General features: G+C 37.5%; 1 protein-coding gene across 31 annotated transcripts in view; it reads right to left on the reverse strand.

Annotated features, from left to right (window-relative positions):
- Positions 1-22,044, reverse strand: part of MAGI1 (membrane associated guanylate kinase, WW and PDZ domain containing 1) — a 510,767-nt gene that overhangs the window by 159,398 nt on the left and 329,325 nt on the right. The window contains exon 1 of one of the 31 annotated variants that reach the window (XM_039328722.1): positions 1,605-1,759. The exons of the other annotated variants lie outside the window; for them this stretch is intronic. Within the exon in view, the coding sequence (XP_039184656.1) occupies positions 1,605-1,740 (136 nt within the window). The 5' untranslated portion in view covers positions 1,741-1,759. Of the gene's footprint in view, positions 1-1,604; positions 1,760-22,044 lie in introns of those variants that run through there. 31 annotated transcript variants of the gene reach the window in all.

The raw sequence follows: 22,044 nt of genomic DNA on the forward strand, positions 1-22,044 counted from the left end.
TGATTTCCTTTTTCATTTGGGCATTTTAAAGTGACCAGTCAGTTTTACAAGATGAAGGATTCAAAACTGACAAATTCACAATTTAAAAAAAAAAAAAACTCATCTCTTTTTATTCCTGCTTGGGACAATGAACTTTATAAAACAACACACCTCTAAGATCCCATGTCAGGGAAGTCTTATCAAGATTATTCATCTTGCTGCTGATTCACCAATAGTAGCTGTTAGTTGCAAATTGGTTTTACTTATGCAGGCTGGAATTTCCATTCATTTATGGCCTACACTATCATGTACTACATACTGTTTTAAAATTGCCATGTTTTTTAGCCTCAATTCATACAGTTCTTTTTTCTTGCCTCCACTTGAGGCATATATACTATAAACATAGGATAAAACTGCAAATTATAATAATAGTGTGGGTTTTTTCTTTTTCTCTGCTGTTCCTTTTCCTATCACACATGGTAGCCCTACACAGCTTGAAACCCTGAACAATTACTTCAAAGTAATTACAAAGATTGTAGCTCCTGACCTGTGCACATATATTTGTTAGGCTTCAGGCTTGATGCAGTGAAATGTGGAACAGGAAACCTGAGTTCAAAACCTTGTTTGAGTAGAGAAATATATCAAAGGCAACTAGCAAACATTATAGCAAATGAAACACTCTCTGCAAGCAAATAGGTGACGGTGCAAGTGAAGGTATCCACTGTCACCTTTTGAAAATAAAGAATAAAGTGTAAAGAGCAAACCAAATGAGGACAGATAGACAAATAATTAAATTAAAATCTGAGGAGATGAATGCAAGATGAAACGCTATGCAGACAACAACAGTATTAACAATAATACAACCACAAAGTTACATATAACATTTGATGCAAGTAATCAAAGACTTTGGCTGCCTTGCTAGATGTAAAATTAATGAAAAGAAAACTAAGATAATAATGAGACATTTAACCTCTGAAGAAGATAACTTTGTGGAAAAACAAACTGGCTGAGAGACAGCAAAATATTCTGTGAAACACCTAAAATTCTATTTGAAAAGAACACACAGAGAAAATAAATTATGGAAATAAATATCTTGCAAGATGTAGGATTCCAAGAGAAACTTTATATTCCAAATGACATTAATTTTAATGTCAGAAAAATATCTGGAGGACTGGTAAGAACAAAAAAATTATCTTGAGAAAGAAACAAAATTTGAAACTCTCATATGAATTATTAGGACCTATTTACAAATTGCTACTGAGTCTACCCTGTGAATATAAAGATTCAACAAATCAAAAGTTGCATGATTAAAATAGATGCAAAACTTCAAACAAGCAATTACAGTAAATCAATGAGAAAGGTTATGGAAAAAAGTCCATTATATTCACTCCAAAATATAATTTAAGGGAAAATTGGTATAAGATGTTACAGAAACATTCTTCCAGAAACATGAATGAAAATTATCACAATTTACTAAGATATATGTTGATAGCTGCAAGAACAAACTTGGCACAATGCTGGAAAAGAGAAACCTTGCTGACAATATCAGATTGTGAGAGTAAAATTGGAGAATATGTTGCAGTGGCAAAATTGAATACACACAGGTACACAAATACTGTTGTTACCATTTTCTCTCAACTCCTGAGAGTGGTTTGTGTCAACAGGCCACAGCAAAGTGCTGGTGTGAATGAGAGAGAATTGATGCCATTTGTGGATTTTTCTCCTTTTTTCCCACCTTTCCTCAGTCTTGAGCTTTTTCATTTGGCATTTGAGCTTTCTCATCAGTTGGGCCCACTTCAGAGGTGTGTCTTGCTCTGCTCAGACAGCTTGACTTACACCTCCACTTCACAACACAGCTGTCAGGGAAAAGTGGAACAAAATGCTTGGAACCAAAGCATTCTAAAAATGTACACAATGTAAATAATATATACGTACGTACATACATACATACATACAACAATATTGAAAACAAAAGAATGATTCCTGGGTGTATTCATATCAAATAGCTAAAAAGCACGAGCACCAGGAAAATTACAAAACTATAAAAGTTTTAATTCGATAAAACACCAAGCTTTCATTGGCGGCTGCCAACATCGTCAGGGTACATTCTAGTCGATGAGGGAGTTCATTTATAGGTGAGATGCCGTTTGCGCCCAACTCTTAGATCTCATCATGGGTCCTAGCCAACCAATCTGCATTTTGGTCGTAGCCTCCGTGTCACTAACTGCATTTTCCTTACTTTTCTTGCTTGTGTGTGTGTTACTACCCATTCCCCCCTCCTCATATGTCCGTAAACCAGGGGGTAAACCACCTTCCTTTTTAGGCCCGGTACTGTCCTAAATTTTGGGCCCGCTACATAGATGACACATTTGTGGTCATCAAAAGGAGCCAAAAAGCTGACTTTGTGGGCATACTCAATTCAGTATATTTGGATATACAGTTTACGGAGGAGGAAGAACACCAGGGCAAGTTGGCGTTTTTGGACATCTTGGTCCACCGCCAATCGGATGGAACCCTGAGGACCAAGGTTCACCATAAATCCACGCATACTGATAGGATTTTACATCATGACAGTAACCATCCTGTGGCCCACAAGATCAGCTGTATTAGAACACTCTTTAAGAGAATAGACTCCCACTGCAACACAGCTAGAGCTAGAATAGAGGAAAGAAAATATCTTTTCCATGTATGTAGATGCAATGACTATCCAACGAAATTTATTAAGCACCATTGTATGCTATCCAGACCCCCGGGTAATCCACGGATGGAAGAATTACCATCACAGGCACTCCGTGTTACCCTCTTCTATATCAGTAATGTTTCGGAGGCCACAGCTAGGTTGTTGGTGCCCTACAATGTGAGAGTGGCACGCAAACCTAACCAGACATTACGGTCTAAGGTTATGAGACCTAAGGATCCACTCACCACTGCAGAAAAATCAGGGATCGTATATAAGATCGGTTGCAAGGATTGCCCTAGCAACTATGTGGGAGAAACTTCAAAAAGAGTTAAAACCAGGATCCATGAACATAGGCTGGCCGTAAAAAGAGGGGAACAGTACTCCCAAATCTGGACACACATGGCAGAATCCGGACATAAGTTTGATTTTGACAATGTACAGGTGATTGCCAGTGATAGTACAAAAGGGGACCGGCTACTCAAGGAAGCCTGGCTATCGGACGGAGAGTCCATTAATCAACATGTAGACCTGTGCCTGGCGCATGTGACATTGAGGGCATGGGATATGTGTGGTTGACCATCCTGAAGGAAACAATCTAACATGGAGATGAGCCCCCCATTACAACGATTCAGGAACATCCAGGAAAGGAACAACCGACAGCTGGAAAACCTCCCAACTACGAGGGCACGCACGCACTCGCAACAAGTGAGGAAACCTACTGACATCAAAGACCTAGCCCCTAATGGGTCAGATGCTTCCCCGTGCCATGTGAGGTGTTTAGAAGGGACGACAACGCACATACGCACTCAGACGCGAGATAATCAACACATGAGGGATCCCGCTACCGCCTCCATCCCCATCGCTACCTCCACCGCCACCCCATCTCTGCCTCGGAAGCATGTGTATACCCTGGAGAACAGAGAGACCACGGAGTGACAAAGAGGTGGTAGCCTATAAGTTGGGGGTCTCCCCGCACCTCCCGAAACATCTGGGAGGAGCAATACCCCCTGGGAACATGCAAGGGGGAGATAATCGAGGACCAGAGGACCCCCTCACCTGGGGGGTGATTACGCGCTCCCGAGGAGCAGGGAAACGGACGGATAGTAAAGAAGAGACGACCAACGGATCAAGGACTCCACCAAACCCCTTGTGTGGGGAGGGTGGGAGGAGCTGACTTGAGGGGATGACGAAGCAGACATGCCCGAGAGTACATCCCGTATCGGCGGCCTGGTTGAGGCAGCGGGAATTATGGGTTGATTTCCATGACATCTCAGGAAGTGTGGCCATTAGGAGTGGGAAAAGGGGGAAAGTAAGTGTTGGAAGGGATAGCAGTCGTGAGATTGACAAATGTGCTGATGAGGGGGAGGTACTGGAGAACAGGGGCCAAGGCAAGATATTTAGAATGAAGCTCCGCGGTAAGGAGGATGACAACGTGAATGTGAATGACGGACATGGAGGGGGGGAAGGTGGAAGTATATATATAAAATCCAAATTGCCTGAGATCATCTGAGGAAATTCATCTAAAGCTCCGGTCTTTTCCTGTAATGAATTAGAGTCAAGGGTTTCTAACTTTGTGGTTCCAAGACTCTATAGACAATCCTTGGCATATGACCACAATTGGGACTGGAATTTTGGTTGCTAAGGGATGTAAATAAGTCACCATATAACCAGACCCAATTTTATGACCATGTTTACTGCAGTCATTAAGCAAATCACAGCAATTATAAAATGAAATCTGCAGTCATTAAGCCAATTCAACTTTCTCCATTGCCTTAGCTGGGAAAGTCACAAATCATGGATTATGTGACTATAAAATATTGCCATTATGATAAATGTGAGTTGGTTGTCAAGTGCCCAAATTATAATTATGTGGTTATGGGGATGGTGTGATGATCATAACTTCAAGGATGGGTCCCAAGTCACTTTTTCTGGGACCATCATAACTTCGAGCCATCATTAAGTGAATGTTTTAAATTGAGGACTACCTGTAGTATATAATCCCTGATGTGTTAAGGAGTTAAGTCATTTTGCTGGTTTTTAAGATTGAGAAAGCTTTAGAATAGATCATTATTTTAGGCTATTCTATTTTGTTGTTTTATGACTTTGGACTTTTAATAGCCCTGGTTTTGGATTATTCCAAACCACTAAGAGACTTTGGAAGTTGCCAATTTAATAAATGAAGTATTAAAATATGTACCAGTTGAAAAGTCAAAAGGAAATGTTGCAGAGACCTGACAAGCCAATTATCATAGAATTCTACATAACAAATCTTATGAAAAGTAAATGAGTTTTCTTTTGTTACACATTTTTATTCATGCTATTGTTTAGACCCATCTTTTTAATAACTTATTCTCAACCTTCTACCAGTGTCAGATGAAAAGGGGTTCCTTTAAATCATGCCTGAAGTACTTTTACAGATCCATGCCATCCCATTTGTTTTAGAAGAAGCAGGTTCTTGCATCAAAAAATTAAAGCTACAGGTGCAATAAAGGACTATGCTGGAGAAATTACAAGTAGGTAGAATATAAATATCTTACTTTATTCAGTTTGAAAGGTACACCGATGATTTAACCCAGTTAAGATACCTCATTTAGTTATAAAGGTACAACAATTTCATTTACAATGCATTTGGAGTCAAATGTTCAAAAGATAGATGAGATATGGGCTTAAACCATGTAGATAAATCCAAACACAACTTTAAAGCAATATTACTAGAAAAACACTAATTTGGTGAAGACACAGATGACACAATTCAATGCCTTTAAAGTTTATACTGATGTTTCCAAATATAAATCTGATTCAATTATCTGGCATTTGTACAATTCTGTTTATCTGATTATATTTTTATAATTGCTGAGAATAAAAACCCTACCAAGAACAGAGAGAAGGAACATATAATTGATTCATTTTGTAGGGTTCAATCAATTGTATATCCATTTGTGACATTTTGGTTAAGAGTAACATTAGTATTTCTCAACTGTGGGTTTCTTAAGAAATTTTGAAAAGAGGTTCTTTTTTATATGACCATGATCTGTTGTACAGATGTTAATGACATTTTTTTCTAACAGTCACAAGAATCTCAGAACTATTTGTTTTTATTTTATTTATTAAATTTATTTGCTGCCCATCTTACCATAAGGCGACTATCAATCCAGAAACATTGTTTACAGGAGATATACAAAAAAAAGGCTAATATTCAGCTGTTGAGATAGCTCTAAGTATCTGTATCATGGATATATTAAGTTCCAAACTTAAAAATATCTCAGGACCAACATCTCTTTTGTGGCCCAAGGCCAAAGATTTAAACCTTTTCTTTGCATATTTAGTTAGGTTTGAAGAAAGTTGAAACAGCTAAATCAGGGACTTCAGCCTTGTAAATGCTTGGAATATCCAATTCACTCCTTAAAACAGCGGTTCTCAACCTGTGGGTCGCGACCGCATTTGGGGTCGAATGACCATTTTACGGGGGTCGCCAAACAACGCGATCCGCCATTTTTTCTCAGCTGGCGGCGCTGCGCATGAGCGCCGCGCATGGGGCGCCACCGCGCATGCACGCCGTGCGTGGGGGGCACCGCGCATGCGCACCGTGCATGCGCAGTGCGTCCTTATGACCGGGGTCGCTGGTATAAAAAGGTTAAGAACCACTGCCTTAAAAGCTTAGACTTCTTCTCAGAAGGAGCTCTAGTGTCACCTGTTTAGAGAGTGTGACCTTTCTGAAGTGTGCCCTTCAGCAGTGCAAATCCTGTTGAAAGACATATACCCTGATGTAAAAGATGCATAAACCAGAGATGTTAACATTCTCATTCTTATACATCATTTGTGACACTGTGGATTTTATTAGTATTCCAGGAAATGGTAAGAATTCTCAATTTCCTACAAGAAATTGTCAGCTCAGTACAATACCAAGATTCTCATCCCATTCAAACTATTATGAAATTGGCCTCATTGTGTGGGCTGACTGGCTTAAATATTCAGAGATGAACACGGAACCAATCAGAATCCAGCTTTCTTGAATTACCATGGCAGAGTTCAGTTTGCCAGGTTCAAATACAAGAGCCCAGTCAGTCCCTGTTCAATTGCCTGAGGTACACAATGAAGTACCTCTACCTCTGAAGATGCCAACCCCATCTACTGGCAATATACTAGGACAAATGAAAACTGGATCATTTAGTCTTGAAAGATCATTTCTACTTCATGGATGCCAGCCGTGAAAGCCTATACCAGTATACCAAAATAAGCTTTATCTGCCAAAGAATAAGAAAGAACTCGGGTTGAATGACTGTGCCCTTATTAAATCACCAGGATTAAAAAAAAAAAAGACTTCTTTTGAGTTTTTGACCACCTGCAGATTTACTGGAGGAAATCAAGAGAATAGGAAACCAATTTTGTGGTCACTTTTAAGAGAGAATTGATTATGTATAATCTTAAAATATGGTTTCAATATGCCAAGTTCCTTTCTTTTCGGTATACTCATGATACAGAAATTGGCCCAGATATGGTAGTTACTGGTATTCAAAATTGTTTTGCCTCACCTTCAAAATATGTAGGGTACGTGTTTCTAATAAGAAACACTTAGCAACTGACTTTTTTTTTCAACTTTTTTCTGTCTTTCCTTTTTTTAAAAAAATAATGCAATCAAATTGCCTTTGATTTAATTCTTTTGCATGGTTCAGCCATTTAGTTCATATGATTAAAGGGGAAAATCTGGAAATCACTTCATCCCAACCCTGTAATCTTTCTTACGTAGTTTTGTTGTAAAATGACTTTTTAAACATTGTATATAAGAGAAGAAAGACCAAGTTCTTAAAGTTTTGGTTAACCATAATCATCAGATTGGCTCCACATTAAATTTCTAACAAAGCACAGAACCTCTTGTTCACTTCTGTACAAAAATGCAATTTGTATCAAATTATATACATTTGTGGTCATTTCATTTCTTTTTAAACAATTGAAAATTCAATCTAACAATTTCCATATAACTCAATTACAAGTGGTTTTAAATAAGGAGAAAATTGCAGTGATCTGCTTTAACAATATGCTCAGGACTAGGCAGGGCTAATTTGAGAAACTGAACTGTATGAGAATTAAATAATAAGGAATGTTTTGGTTCCTTCACAATATGATCGGCTGCACATTATGCATCATACATGAGTTCTCATAAAAAGTAGCCAACAGGCAACTTTGGTGGGCAAAATCATTTGCTTAAAAGCTTTCTGTCTTTATGCCTTTGTGTCTTTGGATGTAAATTTGACCAATATGGATAATATTTTGCTTTTGTAATGCAAAATCTTATTATGCTGAGATCAACAACACAAAGATGTTTGTCCATTTAGTGCTGCAATTGGTATTTGAGGTTATTTATGTATTTTATATAACTCTATATTATATTGTCTTAAAAAGTACTGCATTAGTACTCCAAGTAAGGTGGCTTAGATATTGACTCATCTTCTAATAAATTATCTTTTGATGGTCGTAAGGGATGATTTTGTTGAAAACATGAAAAAAATGCTGAAAACTAATAACATTTCAAAAAGCGTGCTTGAAAAAACATTGTTAAAAAAGTTAAAATTCTTCAAAAAAGCAATATTTCTTTGCTTTTTTATATTTCTTATAGTTGAAATTATGTTTTACTAAATCTTTTTTATGCAGCACAATTTACCTGGTAAATCCAAATTTGATTTGGTCTTCTTCATGTATAGATTATTATTAAGTGGGGGGGGGAAGCAAAGATAAATCTGTAAATTATCCTATTTGTCTTTACTCAGAACCAGAATCACTGAGTTTAAGTCCAGGTAAATAGGTATAGCACCAGGCTACAAATTGGAATATTGTGAGTTCTAGTAGTCCTGCCTTAGGCACAAAACCATCTGGGTGACCTTGGGCCAATTCCCCTTCTCTCAGCCCTAGAAAGAAAGGAATGGCAATCTTTCTAAGAAAACTGGAGAACCAATCTAGGCAGTCGCCAGGAGTCAATGGTGTCTTAGAAGCACATACACACAAAACACACAAAATAGTGTGTAGTTGCCACCTTCTAATCTTTGTTAATAAATTTGTTGGAATACATGTCAGAATGTATTTTGTATTGCAACAACTACAGAAGTATTCAGCCAGTAGATGGCAGTGTTTATAAGTCTGCTGGGTTTGTAAGTTTGTATGGTTATACTCTATGTTCTTTTTGTTCTGAGGCGAGTTTCCCATAACAGTTAAATCAGTTAAGCAGCAAGGCCCATGGCAACTATACACTTGATTTGATCTGTAGGGCTATAAGGCTATACATAAACAGAATTTTTAACAAAATTATGTTGAAAAACTAAATTGTTGTTTAATATGGATCTTTTTTTATTCCATTTCTGACAGAGGAAAGCACTAATAATATTTAGCAATAGCTATCTCCCAGATTGTTGTGCTTATACTTTCAAGAAATTCAGATTTAGTAAACTGATTTGTGGTGTCTTATTATTACTATTATTGTTGTAAAAAACTACTTCCCCCACAAAAAAATTTTTTTACCACACATTAGCAAATAGTTTAACTAAAACACAATGAAATTTCCCATGGTGATTAACTCCAATCTCATAAATACAGACCTTGTAAATTATGCTTAAAATTTCTGTTCAAGACTACTCCCTTTTATACAATATATGAACCACTGATATGCCAAACGAGTAAGGTGTTCTTTAAATGAATCATGTTTGAGCAAAATTATTCCAGGCATCCTGGGATAGCACATTTTCAGAATGAAAAAGCAATTATCAGTACATTTTATTTGTAATGACTGCAGCTCTCCTCTTTCAAAACTCCTTCATAAATTCCATTTACTGCTCTGTTCAGATCTCCCATTGCCAAAAATATGTGCTGTTAATGGAAACCACCAGTTGCCAGTAAGGTTGGCACTGTGGCTCCATTGTGAGTTCAGCTCATCACAATGTTTGTTTGACAGGGTTCTGTGGAGTTATTTATAGGCACTCATTATTTTGGCAGCAGTCAGTCTTGAGTCCTATTCATATTCTTGGAAGCAAGATCTTCCCAAGTGTGAGTCACAGATTTACAGGGTAATCTCTCCGGCTGTTCTAAGGCAAGATTATTATTTTGTCTGAGAAAAATAATTTAGGAAGTTCTGATATCTCTGAAAAAGCTAGAAGCTGAAAACACAAATGTATATTGTCATCTTTCCAATGGAAAAATATTAAAAATTAATAAACATCAGTAATAACAAAGATGTGCTAAAGCCCACTTGGCAGTTCAAAAGCATGCAAATGTATGTTAATTATAGGTACCATGTGGCTGTCATGTGGCCAATATGGCTATATGTCAAAGGCACACGGAATGCAGTTACTTTGGTGGGAATGCAGAATACTTTGCATTCCATGTGCCTTTGGCATATAGCCATATTGGCCACATGATCATGGAAACTGCCTTTGGACACTTATGCCCTTGGCCAAGAAACAGAGATGAGCACTGAGCTAGAATCAAATATGACCGGCAGGGAAACCTTTAACTTTCTGCTAAGCCCACAGCTCTCAAACCTGTTAAAGAGCTATATGTCATTCATTCCAGCAATGCTGGTTAACTAGTCACTAATAGTTACCAAGCCATGTTTGCTATTCTATAAGGAAACATATATCCAATCTGATTTTACAGAATTTACCTCAAACCAAATGGCCATTCTCTCATTTCTTCTATTGTTTTTGAGGAACAAAAAGTATCAGAAGTAAGATCTATGAAGCTTTAACCATGGGAGAAATATACTTGGACATGCTGGAAAAAAATAAAATAAAATAAAAAATAAAACAACCTTGATGCTGAAACTAATGGAATAAAACGTTTGGATCTGAAAACTAACGGAGTAACTCATTTCTCCCCATCAACTCTGGGATAATGAAAAACAACGGAGGGAATAATTCTATAGTGCCAAATGTTAATAGCAATAGCACTTAGACTTATATACAGCCCTCTCTAAGCGGTTTACAGAGTCAGCACGTTGCCCCCCAACAATCTGGGTCCTCATTTTACCCACTTCGGAAGGATGGAAGGTTTAGTCAACCTTGAGCCAGTGAGAATCAAACTGCCGAAATGCAGTCAGCCAGCAATCGGAAGAAGTAACCTGCAGTACTGCCTTCTAACCACTGCACCACCACAGCTCATAGTTACTGTGGTTGCTATTACTATTTATTATTAGCTCCCAATGACTGATAAAAATGATAATATACAGCTTTGATCAAGCATTGTCATCATGTCTTCCTCTCTTGGTGCTCTTTTAATTTTTTGGCTCAGATTATGAGAATTTTGTGTTCCAGTTTGATCTGACTGAAGTGGCTTGTTGTTGTCAGGTTGACTATATGGAGTATACAGATCGGCCTCCAACATTGGATTTTCCCTGAGGCAAAACCCAGACTTCTGGTTAGAGTTTTGGATTATATCAGTGTCAGAGAATGCAATATGCTTGGAGTGGCTTGGTTAGAAGCTGCTGCTAATGTAGTCTAGACATATTGTTGTGTATTTTCCTCCGTTAGTACTGTTTGTTTTTATTTAGGTTAAGCACTTTAGTTTTATGTCCCTTTTTATCAATTGTCGAATGGATTGCATAATGTAGATGTGATGCTAATATTAGTAGCCTTTTATAACACTGATAATTTTATTTAAGTTTAATTTTGCTATCATTTAAATTCATCATCGTCATTGTCACGATCATCATCCAATTTCTCTAGAAACTTATATTGGCTTATATGGGGATCTCTCTTCACTTGAACCTCACACCAACAACCCCGTGAGGCATATAGGTTTGAATATATTTCCATGGCTGAGGGTGAACTTAACTCTTGAGTTTCCTGAGCCTAAATCTAGCTTCCTAAGCATTCTCTCTCTTTCCTTAACCACAAACCTCCATCTTAATTGTTTCATGAAATCTGCTAACACAGTATTTAATTATCATTTTATTTTCTGTGAATCACTCAAAGCAGTTTGCAATCTATTTATCCCAAGCAAAAGTATTGGGTCCCTGCTGAATTTCTCTCTCTATCACTCACAATGATTTTATGCAATATTAATCAATCTTTTGTAAAAAATGCAATGTGTAAATAAATCAACTATAATAAAATTACTTGGTGAATGTCTTATTTGATATTCCTGAATCTTACTGGCTGCATTGACTCTAATTATATTAGAATTGGTAAAACTCAGTGTTGTTTGTCTCTCATAATTATATATCTTCTGCTCCAGTTCTACAATTAGATGCAATGTTATTTTCAAAAATCCCTGAAAAAAAATCACAGGTAGGGTGGTAAAGTCTTGGTGTTGGACTAGCAACAGCGAAACCTGGATTCTAGTCTACCTGGTGAATAGGATTCCCACCTCACATGGCATCTGCCGAGACTCTCTGTATAAATGGAGCATTGTATCCTCCCCTCAGTGTGACAGCGGGGGTCCCCCATCAAACTGTAGATCACATTGTGACCAGCTTTAAGCTGAGGGCATTTACCGGTCCAGCACTAGTTTTTAAGAAGAGACTGGACAACCATTTGTCTGAAATGATATAGGGTTTCCTGTCTTCCAAGGTCCCTTCCAACTCTATTATTATTATTATTATTATTATTATTATTATTATTATTATTATTATTATTATTATTATTATTATTATTATTACTATTACTATTATTAATATCTGATTTTTTTAAATATAAAAAATGCTGTGCTTCAGTTGTTATATGCCCTAGAGTAGATACTGGTACTTGAACTAAATCATTTTAACATTTATATTTTATTGGCTTCTACTAATCTAGATGAAATGTTTATACGTGTGTGTGTGTGTGTGTGTGTGTGTGTGTGTGTGTTTGTATTGCTAGTCCATGTATGATATACCATATACTAAATAAATCATCAACACCCCAATCAACATCTAAAAAGTCACACACAACAGGCACCATATAAATACCACACACAGAATAGCCCAAAGCACACACTCTGATAAAGAGAAGTTCCCTGACGTTGGGCTCTAGTACAAATCCAAAAGCTCGGAAGACTAAATCTCTGATCCTGGTGACCAACCCAGATTTGATCCTGTAAATAAATTTAATCTACCCTCAAGCACAAATGGTGATTCTAGCCACAGATTCTCTCTCAGCCCAACCTATGAAATGGGGAAAATAGAAGAAAAAACACTACATACATTATATTCTTTCAATCTCTTCAGGCTAAAAAGTGAGATTATATGAGAAGATTCCAGAAAAAAGCACCTTGCTCTGTTGCCCTTCTACATGTGAAACATAATACAATATAATTAAAAGCCATGAAGAAAAGAAATGAATGTAAATGAACTACGTGGCTGAATCAGACTGTGCACAGCCTAGTCCTATATTTACAGCACCAATCCTTTTGAATGCTTTCAATATACCCAAATAATTTGGAGTCATGGGAATTGAATCACACCACATTTGGAAAGCAACAGGCCCAGAAGGCTGTTTTAGAAGTTATTCAAACAGAAAAGGGAGATGATGGCCCTCTTACTTATTCTTAGCATTTTGTAATGAATGTTTCTGTATATCAAGATTTAATTAATCTTCAAGTGCGTGAGAGTAATGCCCTCAATAAGTTTTTCTAATCTTCTCTGAAAAGCCTTCTAACATAATCCCTGCATTTTATGGCAGTGTATGCAAACTTATGCTCCATGAGAAAACTATAAATAAGAGACAGGTTGACAGTGCAAACCCCAAGGGGTATTGCTTAAATCACAAAATACATTTCCTAGTACTACTGCATCCTAGTATAACTTTCTGCATCCTGACAAGTTATTTGTCAAAGCTGCCAAACTTGGAAGGAAAATAGCTATGTTTATAACAAGCTGGCTTGCAACTATGGATATCAATGGTCCTGAATTTCAAAGCTGTCATGCAGGTTGCCTTTCTTCTTAAAATATTGCCATGTGTAGGTGTCCATCTGTGCAAGTATAACTGTTATCACCCAGCTATTTCTTCCTTATTACCACTTTGGCTGTATTATATACATTTATAGCATGAAGAGTGAAGAAGTTAGGAAAGTATATCAGGTACCTAATGGCAACACCCCAAGATGGTTGATCTTATTAACTGAGAAAACTGCAACAAAGAGGTAATACCATGTTTCCATGAAAATGGAATCTTGGAATTAGCTCCCCCCCCCCCGGAGATTAGGACCGCTCCCACCGTGTTGGTTTTCCGCAAGCTGCTTAAGACCTGGCTTTTCCGGCAGGCCTGGGGTTTATAAAATCTGACCCCTGGATGAATGTTATTGTATTGTTTGTTTTGTTATGTAATGCTGTATTTTTATTGTTAACCGCCCGGAGTCCTGCGGGAGTAGGGCGGTCTATAAATTTTAATAAATAAATAAATAATAATTTTAAAAAAAAGACCGGGTCTTTTTTTTTTGCCTCCAAAAGAGGCACCAGGTCTTATTTTCAGGGTAGGCCTTACCTCACCTCTGGCACAGACAGCCCCACCAGCCGGTCCTTCTTCTGGGGCCAAAGTTCTATAGTTGCATTAGGGCCTGCATTTTCCAGAAGGCCTAAGCAGCCGAATACCAAGCTATGGATTGAATCCATAGCTCGGTTCTTGGTTGCACAGGCCTTCCGGAAAGTTCTGTGATTGAGAAATGCAGGCCTAGCTGCAGAAAGGCTTTAGAAGAAGAAGTGGGCCGGCAAGGAGAGGCCTGGCTGCAAGATAAGTGGGTGTGGGGTGGGTGGGGCAGCTCCATACTCCCACCCCCACCCTAGTTTGATTTTTAGGCATGTGTCTCGCCCCAAAACTAGGGCATATTTTGGGGATAGAGCTTCTATTAGGCCCACCCCCAAAAAATGAAGCTAGGGCTTATTTTTGGTATAGGCCTTACTTTCGGGAAAACATGGTATATAGACACATCAGAATGAAAATGCTAAAAGCCACTCGACATATAATACTCCTTCACTTTACCCAGTCTGGGTTTCATTTTCCAATACAGTACAGGAAGTCCTCAACTTATGACCCCAATGAAGATCAGAATTTTCATTGCTCAGTAGTGTGGTTGTTAAATAAATCACACCTGACTGAATCATCTTTTTTCCCGTGGTTAAGCAAATCGCTGCATTTGTTAAGTGAATCATGCAGTTGTTGAGCAAAATCCAACCTCCTCCTTTGCCTATGCTTGTTGGACACTGACTGGGAAGGTTGCAACTGGTGATCACATGACCCCAGGACTCAGTAACCATTGTAAATATATACCAGTTACCAAGTGCCCACATCCTGATCATGTGATCATGGGGACGCTACCACAGTTGTAAATGTCATGCCTAGTGTAAGTCACTTTTTTCAGTGCTATTGTAACTTCAAACAGTTGCTAAGCAAACGGTTGTAAGTTGAGAACTCCTTGCAGTCATATCTAAAATTGTGAGAAGTTCATGGTATTTACAAAAGGGCATAAAAGTCTAAGCGGTTGTGTGTTTTAATCAGAAATATACAGTTATTTTACTTCCAAAATTCAAAAACTGTCTTAGAATTCTTGATACTTATATATCAGGAATGACGATACTCTGAACCGAAAGCTGTGAATCAGAGCATTTGGTTGAATATGTTATTTGTGCAATGCAATATTATTTTGAGTTGTTACATTGAATTCTTTTGTTGGAATCACCACTATTCTTTGCAGTTACTTCACTGGGGCACAAACATGAAAAATATTCTTGCCTGGCCAAATCTAATATCCATTACAAAGAGAAGGATGGCAAGCATAATGTTTTTTTGCTCATTAGGGAAGAAGTCTCCAAACATTTAAGAAGTGATTAAGATGGATAGATAATATTTCAAATAAGGAGTGTTTCTCTTTGATTTAAATGCTAGTATTGGTTTGAGAAATGTCTTCATGAGGAGTCCACCCAAAATATTTTTAAAGCCATTAACAGCTCAATCACTTTTCTAATTCAAAAACACATTGTTTGTCAGAGTGGAAATGTTTTTTATGCCTTTCACAGACTTACAAGAGGCTTTGATGAACTGCAGACGGTCATGCCAGTCAAACTGGATTTGAGCACTTCTAGACATAAATGAGTACACACTAGGATCCAGGATTACAAACAAGGATCAAATCACAATTTGTAAACTGGAACAGCAAACTATAAATCAAGACACAAAATGAAGTTGGACAAAGTACCCGAAAGGGACAATATGTAGAGACTGGAGAAATGTCCAATCTGACAATCTAGTTGGTTGGAGCATGAAGTAAGTCAGTGTGTCTATCCATCATATCCGCCATCAAAAATGTACAATTATTAGTTTTCACTTCAATATGCTATTCTGTATGCAAATTTGCAAGCACTACAGTGAAAAAGACCAAACTAAGTTGAAAAAAAAAAGATGCAGACAGCAGGTCCAATATGTGCGCCCACAATGATTGCTCTGAATATAAAGAGAGGAATAAAAAGAATTTCAGTGCAAATGGTAACATAGCCCTGTTATTAAAGTTCAGGAGAAGAATTCACAATTCTACAGTGATGTTTGATTTTCTTTATATATCTTCCATCACACTGTGAAGCTTAGAAAATATGTAATATATGTTTTACTCTTCTGTATACCTGTAGGAAAAAAGAAATGAAAAAGGGAAAATATATAGGGTTATGGGAATCCATAAGAGAATATTATTTAGTTTTATAACCCTCAAGAAATTTGATTTGTAAAAGAAAAGCAATATAACACATTGTATCATAAACTACTTTTTATTTTGGAACATAACTAGTGCTATGGCAGACCATCACTGAATATAATTCCAACTCCACTGACAGAGTGTTTTTCAGAAAGAAATAAAGCAGTGCAATCCTAAGCAAAGAGAACAGTTTTGAATTTTGAGTCAGAATATCTAATGTTACAATGTCACAATGGACCCATGGTGTCTTAAAGGAAAACAAATCAAGGATGGAATAAAGCAAGGAAAATAAAGGCATAAAATAAATCAAATAATACTTCAGAAATTCTTCTCTGTACAACTCTGATTTCAGGAAGTTATAACTATTATTAGAGGAAATCCATTTCAGGCTTGCTTCTAATGATGAGAAAGGACAAAATATTATAAATAGGGCAAGGGTTATTCATCATGCCTTGTCCTAAGACGGACATTGATCCAAGAAGTGGTCAGCATGTCTTGGTATGTGGGAGTAAATTTTGCCTGTTTTGTCTCAATAGGGAAAAATTTAAACAAGCAAAAGTTGGTTTATTAACTTCTACAGTAATTTTCCTTATTTTCTAAGGTTTCAATAACTGAAACTTAAATCTTCATTCTTCTCCACTATACCTCCTCAGATTGCATCTAAACTATTATATCCAGTTCTGATTATAACATTTTAAGAATGACACTGGCAAACAGGTATGTCCAGAGGTCATCAACCATGATGGATAAAAGGTCTTTGAGGGAAAAACAGGAACTGTTAGATATGATCACAAAGCTCAAACCAAAAGGGCATTCTTGTAAACCAACATATTCTGCTCATTTTGGGGCACCTGAATGAAGAATGCATCACTGGAGGTTTTCAAGAAGAGACTGGATAGCCATATGTCCAGAATGATACAAGGTCTCCTGATTGAGCAAGGAGTCCTTATATCATTAGCAGATCTCCAAGGTCCCTTCCAATCCAATTATTCTATGTTCTATATATTCTACCCCATCTTATATTTGAAATGGGTTTGGCTCCAGCTTGATATATGTGTCTTTAACTATGAACCTAATTGAATCATGTATGGAGCAAAATATGATGGAATGCAATGTAAGAAAAAAAAAGACATATTTATAAAAAGTAGCCAACTCTTTGCTCACTTCTAATCCTTCAACCTTCTGCCTCAATCATTTATTTGTCTTCTAGATGGGAACATGTCCAATTTCAAAATCAGGCAAAAGAGAAAATGCACTTTTAAATATAGAAAATGTTCAATAGAAGGGGGGTGGGGATTCTAAGTTAAATCTGATTTGGATCCTGTTGGAGCCGATCCCACTTAAATATAGAAATCTTCCAGTATGATTCCATATAAAGAATCTTCCACCATGGTTTCATATAAAGTGAGAAACAAAATGTACCACTTTTGCATGATGAGCTTCAGAGGAATTATTTTGCCACTAATAACATAGTTATACCTAAGTGAAAATGAGTGGCTTTCTGGAATAATTTCTCTCAAGCACATGAAAACAGTACACACAATCCACTTAACAATTCATCACATGTCTTCTGAGACCAACAGAACAGTATCCCTAACTATCCAAAAAAAAAGCTGTTAATAAGACATCTCAGGAAAATAAAAGAATAATGGCTTTCACAAATATTAACTTTAAAAAATATGAATCCCAAATACAATTTTCAACAGAAGATGGTAAAAAGAACAGCATGTTGGATTATGATACCCTGGTTTAAGGGACAACCAGCTAGGCTACTGTTATGTCCAAGTAAAACAAAACAATGTAAACAGCAGGACAATCAATATGGAAGTGATTTTTTTTTCCAATCTCTCTCTCTTCTTCTCAAAGAAAGTCTATATCACAATTTAAAATGATACAAAGTCAGGAAAGAGTTCAAACTTTTCCTAAGTGTGAGAAGCACAAAGGCAAATGGTTTACAAGAGAACTTTCACATCTGTTCTCAGTACAGACAGAAATCAAAAACAAAATAACAGTGCAAAATCTGTATCATGGAATAACAACTCTGGAACATTAGCTGCCGAGTAGCAGTAAATTATAACTACCACTCTATCTTTTACTAATAGTAAGCATGAAAGAAGACGGCCTCCTATTAATGTTTAATCAAGTACGTGTGTGCAAGAGAGGCAGTCAGGCAGATTCATAAGATGCTTTTTTGCTACACCATTCAGCAGAATCATGGTTATTTGTCACCCAAAGCTCAACAGTAACTACAGGCATTTTTTAATTTTAATACAAGGCACCCATCTGTTTGAAGACAACATATGTTAAACTCTCTCCCTTTGCAAAGAGCAAAACAAAAGATTTAGCTTCCAATTCTGAGACACAAGGCAGTCAACATTAACGGTTTTCTAAAGGAAACTTAAAGCTTCATTCCTTTAAAAAGCTTTTTACAATTATGTCAAATCTTGTATTTGTGATACAAAAGGAAGTTCCCTTACATTTATACACATCAACTGCAATTCATCTAAATCATTATGCTGTTTAGACTTTTTTTTTTATCTCACCCAATTGCTTTTTTTTGCTGTATTATTGGTTACAAACAGAAACAGATTATTTAACATTCCAGGATAACAGCCAAACCTTAGGGAAGCCCAAACAATTTGATGATAAACAGAATCATTCAAAACAAGAAAGTGATGTGAACAGATTGTTATAGTTTTGGAACAGTTCACCAATTAAATATGGGATCCTTTCAGTCAATGCTGTCTGAGTACATCACACATCTTAAGCATATGTGAATGTGTGTGTAAGTGTGTGCATGTGTTAGCACGTCATCCTCAGCATTTCCGAATAAAGGAGAAAGCATGCCTTTTCTACCATCTACACATTATTTCCACCAGGTTTTATTAAATTCAGTCTATAAAACATGACAGCCTGCAGTTGAGAGCAATTTGAAAGGCATATCAACCACTTAGGGAATCAAAAGTGATAGTGGGAGAACAGCTTGTCCACAAATGGGTGGAGGAAAACACAGGTTTTGCAAAACGCACAGCCTTCTCCAGCAGGGAGAATCTAGAACACGTTTAGGATGCAAGCTTTTTTTTGGCAAACCTATTTCTGCAGGCAAGAGACAGTTAACTAAGAAGGGCTGCTGGACTACTGGATTGCAGGGGGGGGAGGTTTGTGAAGAGACACACAGAGAAAGGCACAATAGCTCTTAATACAAAAGGCCAGCCTTTTCTTCCTCCCAGCCTCTCCATTTTACCTTAGCTGCAATACAGCCTTATTCCAACGTTTTAAAAACAGAGCATAATACAATGGAAGAAAATGATTTAACTAACCAGAAAAAATAAACAGAACGAAGAAAGCTGGGGGGGAGAGAGGGAGGGAGGGATTTTCACTGCTGCCTACAAGTATATAATTTAAATATTCCTACCTCTTCACTATTCCATTTGGAGGGGAGGGGAACCCATAATATCAGCCATCCAGCACCAGATTATTCTGTTTCTTCACCTTTTCATGAAGCTGTGGTAGCATTGCCTCTGAAAGGACTGTGAGCATCTCAGCAAGAGCCAACATAGTAGGATAATCACATGAAAAACATGGCTGGCTGGTGCATCGACAGATGCAAATAAGAACTTACTGACTGAAGCTTATTTCTAGGCTTGCAGTTCCCCCCCTTTTCTTTAATGAGAGCCAGGTCTCCCTTTATTAACCTGGCAAAGCAACTCGAGTCGGCTCGAAAGGCTTGGCCAATATAATTGGAATCTTTTTTTCCCCCAGCACCGCTTCATTCATTCATTCATTCGCTCTCTCAATTCATTCCAACATGTCTCTCTCTGTCAATCAAATAAACCCAACAAAGATATTATCCGAAAGAGAACGGAAGATCCTTTTACCTGATTCAGTGCAACTTCATGTGTGAGAACCAGAGAGAGGGAGGGAGAGAGAGAGAGAAGCAGAGATTCTGGAGCTAATGTAGAGGAAAAAAAGTCTGTTGAGATTCCACCCACCCCCCTTTTATTTTATTGCAGTCCACAGTCTCATCTACATGCATCAGAGCAAGCAGTTACCAGCAGCTGCTTCTTTTTATTAAGCCCACAGGCACGGAAAATTAGTCCCCTGCCCAGTTATCCAATTTAGTCAGTGCGATCTATTCAGCCACCAAAATCTTGCATGAGGACAGCCCCTTCTGTCCCCCTGGCAAGTCCCCCCCCCATTTCCACATGGCCTTTGGATAAACAAGACTTTTGCATCGCCCACCCAGCAAATCACATGACCCTGGCACTCAGCAGCAAGAGAGAAAGAGAAAGAGCTAGATGTTGGGTTGAGAGCTGAAGGCCCTGCCTAAAAGGATCTCCTACCCCTTCCCTCCGATGCCTTATTTCATCTTCCTAAAATATCTAATCCTTGGACATATACCAGTAAGTTCAACAGAGATCAGCACTTAAAAGAAAGGAAGGCAGAACAGAAGGGCATATGCTGTACTCTATCTCAGCAGACACAATGGGTGTTTAATACTTTGCCATTTTTAATTGATCGGGTACTTGTATCCAGTCTCACATGTAGCCTGCAACTGCATCATCATCCTGTCTCCCCCTCCCCTTTCCTCCTCCCAATTAGAATCCTACATCTGTTCAAGTCATGCCATGAATTTGATGAAGTGAGCTGTGGCACACCAAAGCCTATGCCTTTAATGAAATCTATTAGTCTGATATATTCTGAATTTATTTTTTAAGAATGCTAGGTAGAGATATCTGAATTGGTCAAACCCAATCTCTGATCAGCCCTTCAAGGGGATGCATACCTGTTTTAAAGTACTCAGTATAAAACATCAGCCAGTTCTCTTTCTGTCACCCTTCTTACTATTAAACTTGCCTTAGAAGCCAATCCTAGACAGGCTCATGCAGAATAAATAATACAAGGTACGCATCTATTTGGAAACAAGAATATGTAGTGGGAAGAGGAAGAGACAAACCCCACATAGGGTTACTTGATGGAGAATTGAAATATAGGAAGTTGCTTTATGCTAGCTAACTCTATTGATCTATACAGGCCAATGATGTCTACTTGACAAACAGCTACTGTTCAGAGTCTCAGGAAGTAATCACTCAGGGCTGTTTATCTGATTTATTGACTAAATTTATATCCCATTTGCCACCAAAAATAGCATTCAAGACAATCCTTTTAACGTAATTATTTTCACTGGGACATTACACAAGGAAAACATACTGGGGATGCTCCCTAAATAAAAATACACAAGAGTCCCTAACTAGAAAGGTAAAACTTAATTTAAAAAAATTATGATGAGATTATCTTGAGGATCATACCCTCAAGAAGATAAGACAGCTTCAAGAGTATATTGTATATATTGTTTGCAGAGTAAAAGTATACCAAATTTGTTGTGATAAGATCCACTTACAGTCTTCATAATTTCAGTAAAAGTAATCTAGAGAGAAAAAAATAGTCTGAGGAACTTGCAATTAATGCTAAATTTCCAGAAGGGTTAAAAAGTATTTTCAGAGAAAAATGATGGAAATAAAAACAAATGAGTCTGTACTAGGCTTCCACAATTCCTACAGATATACTAAACCATATTCCCCACTGGGAAGTTTTCCACTGCAAATTTGCCAGAGATGCATTGTGAATTAATAATAATAATAATAATAATACAAAGACCTACAAATAGAAATAGAAAGACTGTGGCAAAAGCAAGTAAGGGTAGTACCAATAGTAATAGGCTCCTTGGGTGCAATCCCAAAACA

Source organism: Crotalus tigris, unplaced genomic scaffold (genome assembly GCF_016545835.1).
Source record: "Crotalus tigris isolate CLP2741 ecotype Arizona unplaced genomic scaffold, ASM1654583v1 scf7180000024383.4638030, whole genome shotgun sequence".
Lineage (NCBI taxonomy): Eukaryota > Metazoa > Chordata > Lepidosauria > Squamata > Viperidae > Crotalus > Crotalus tigris.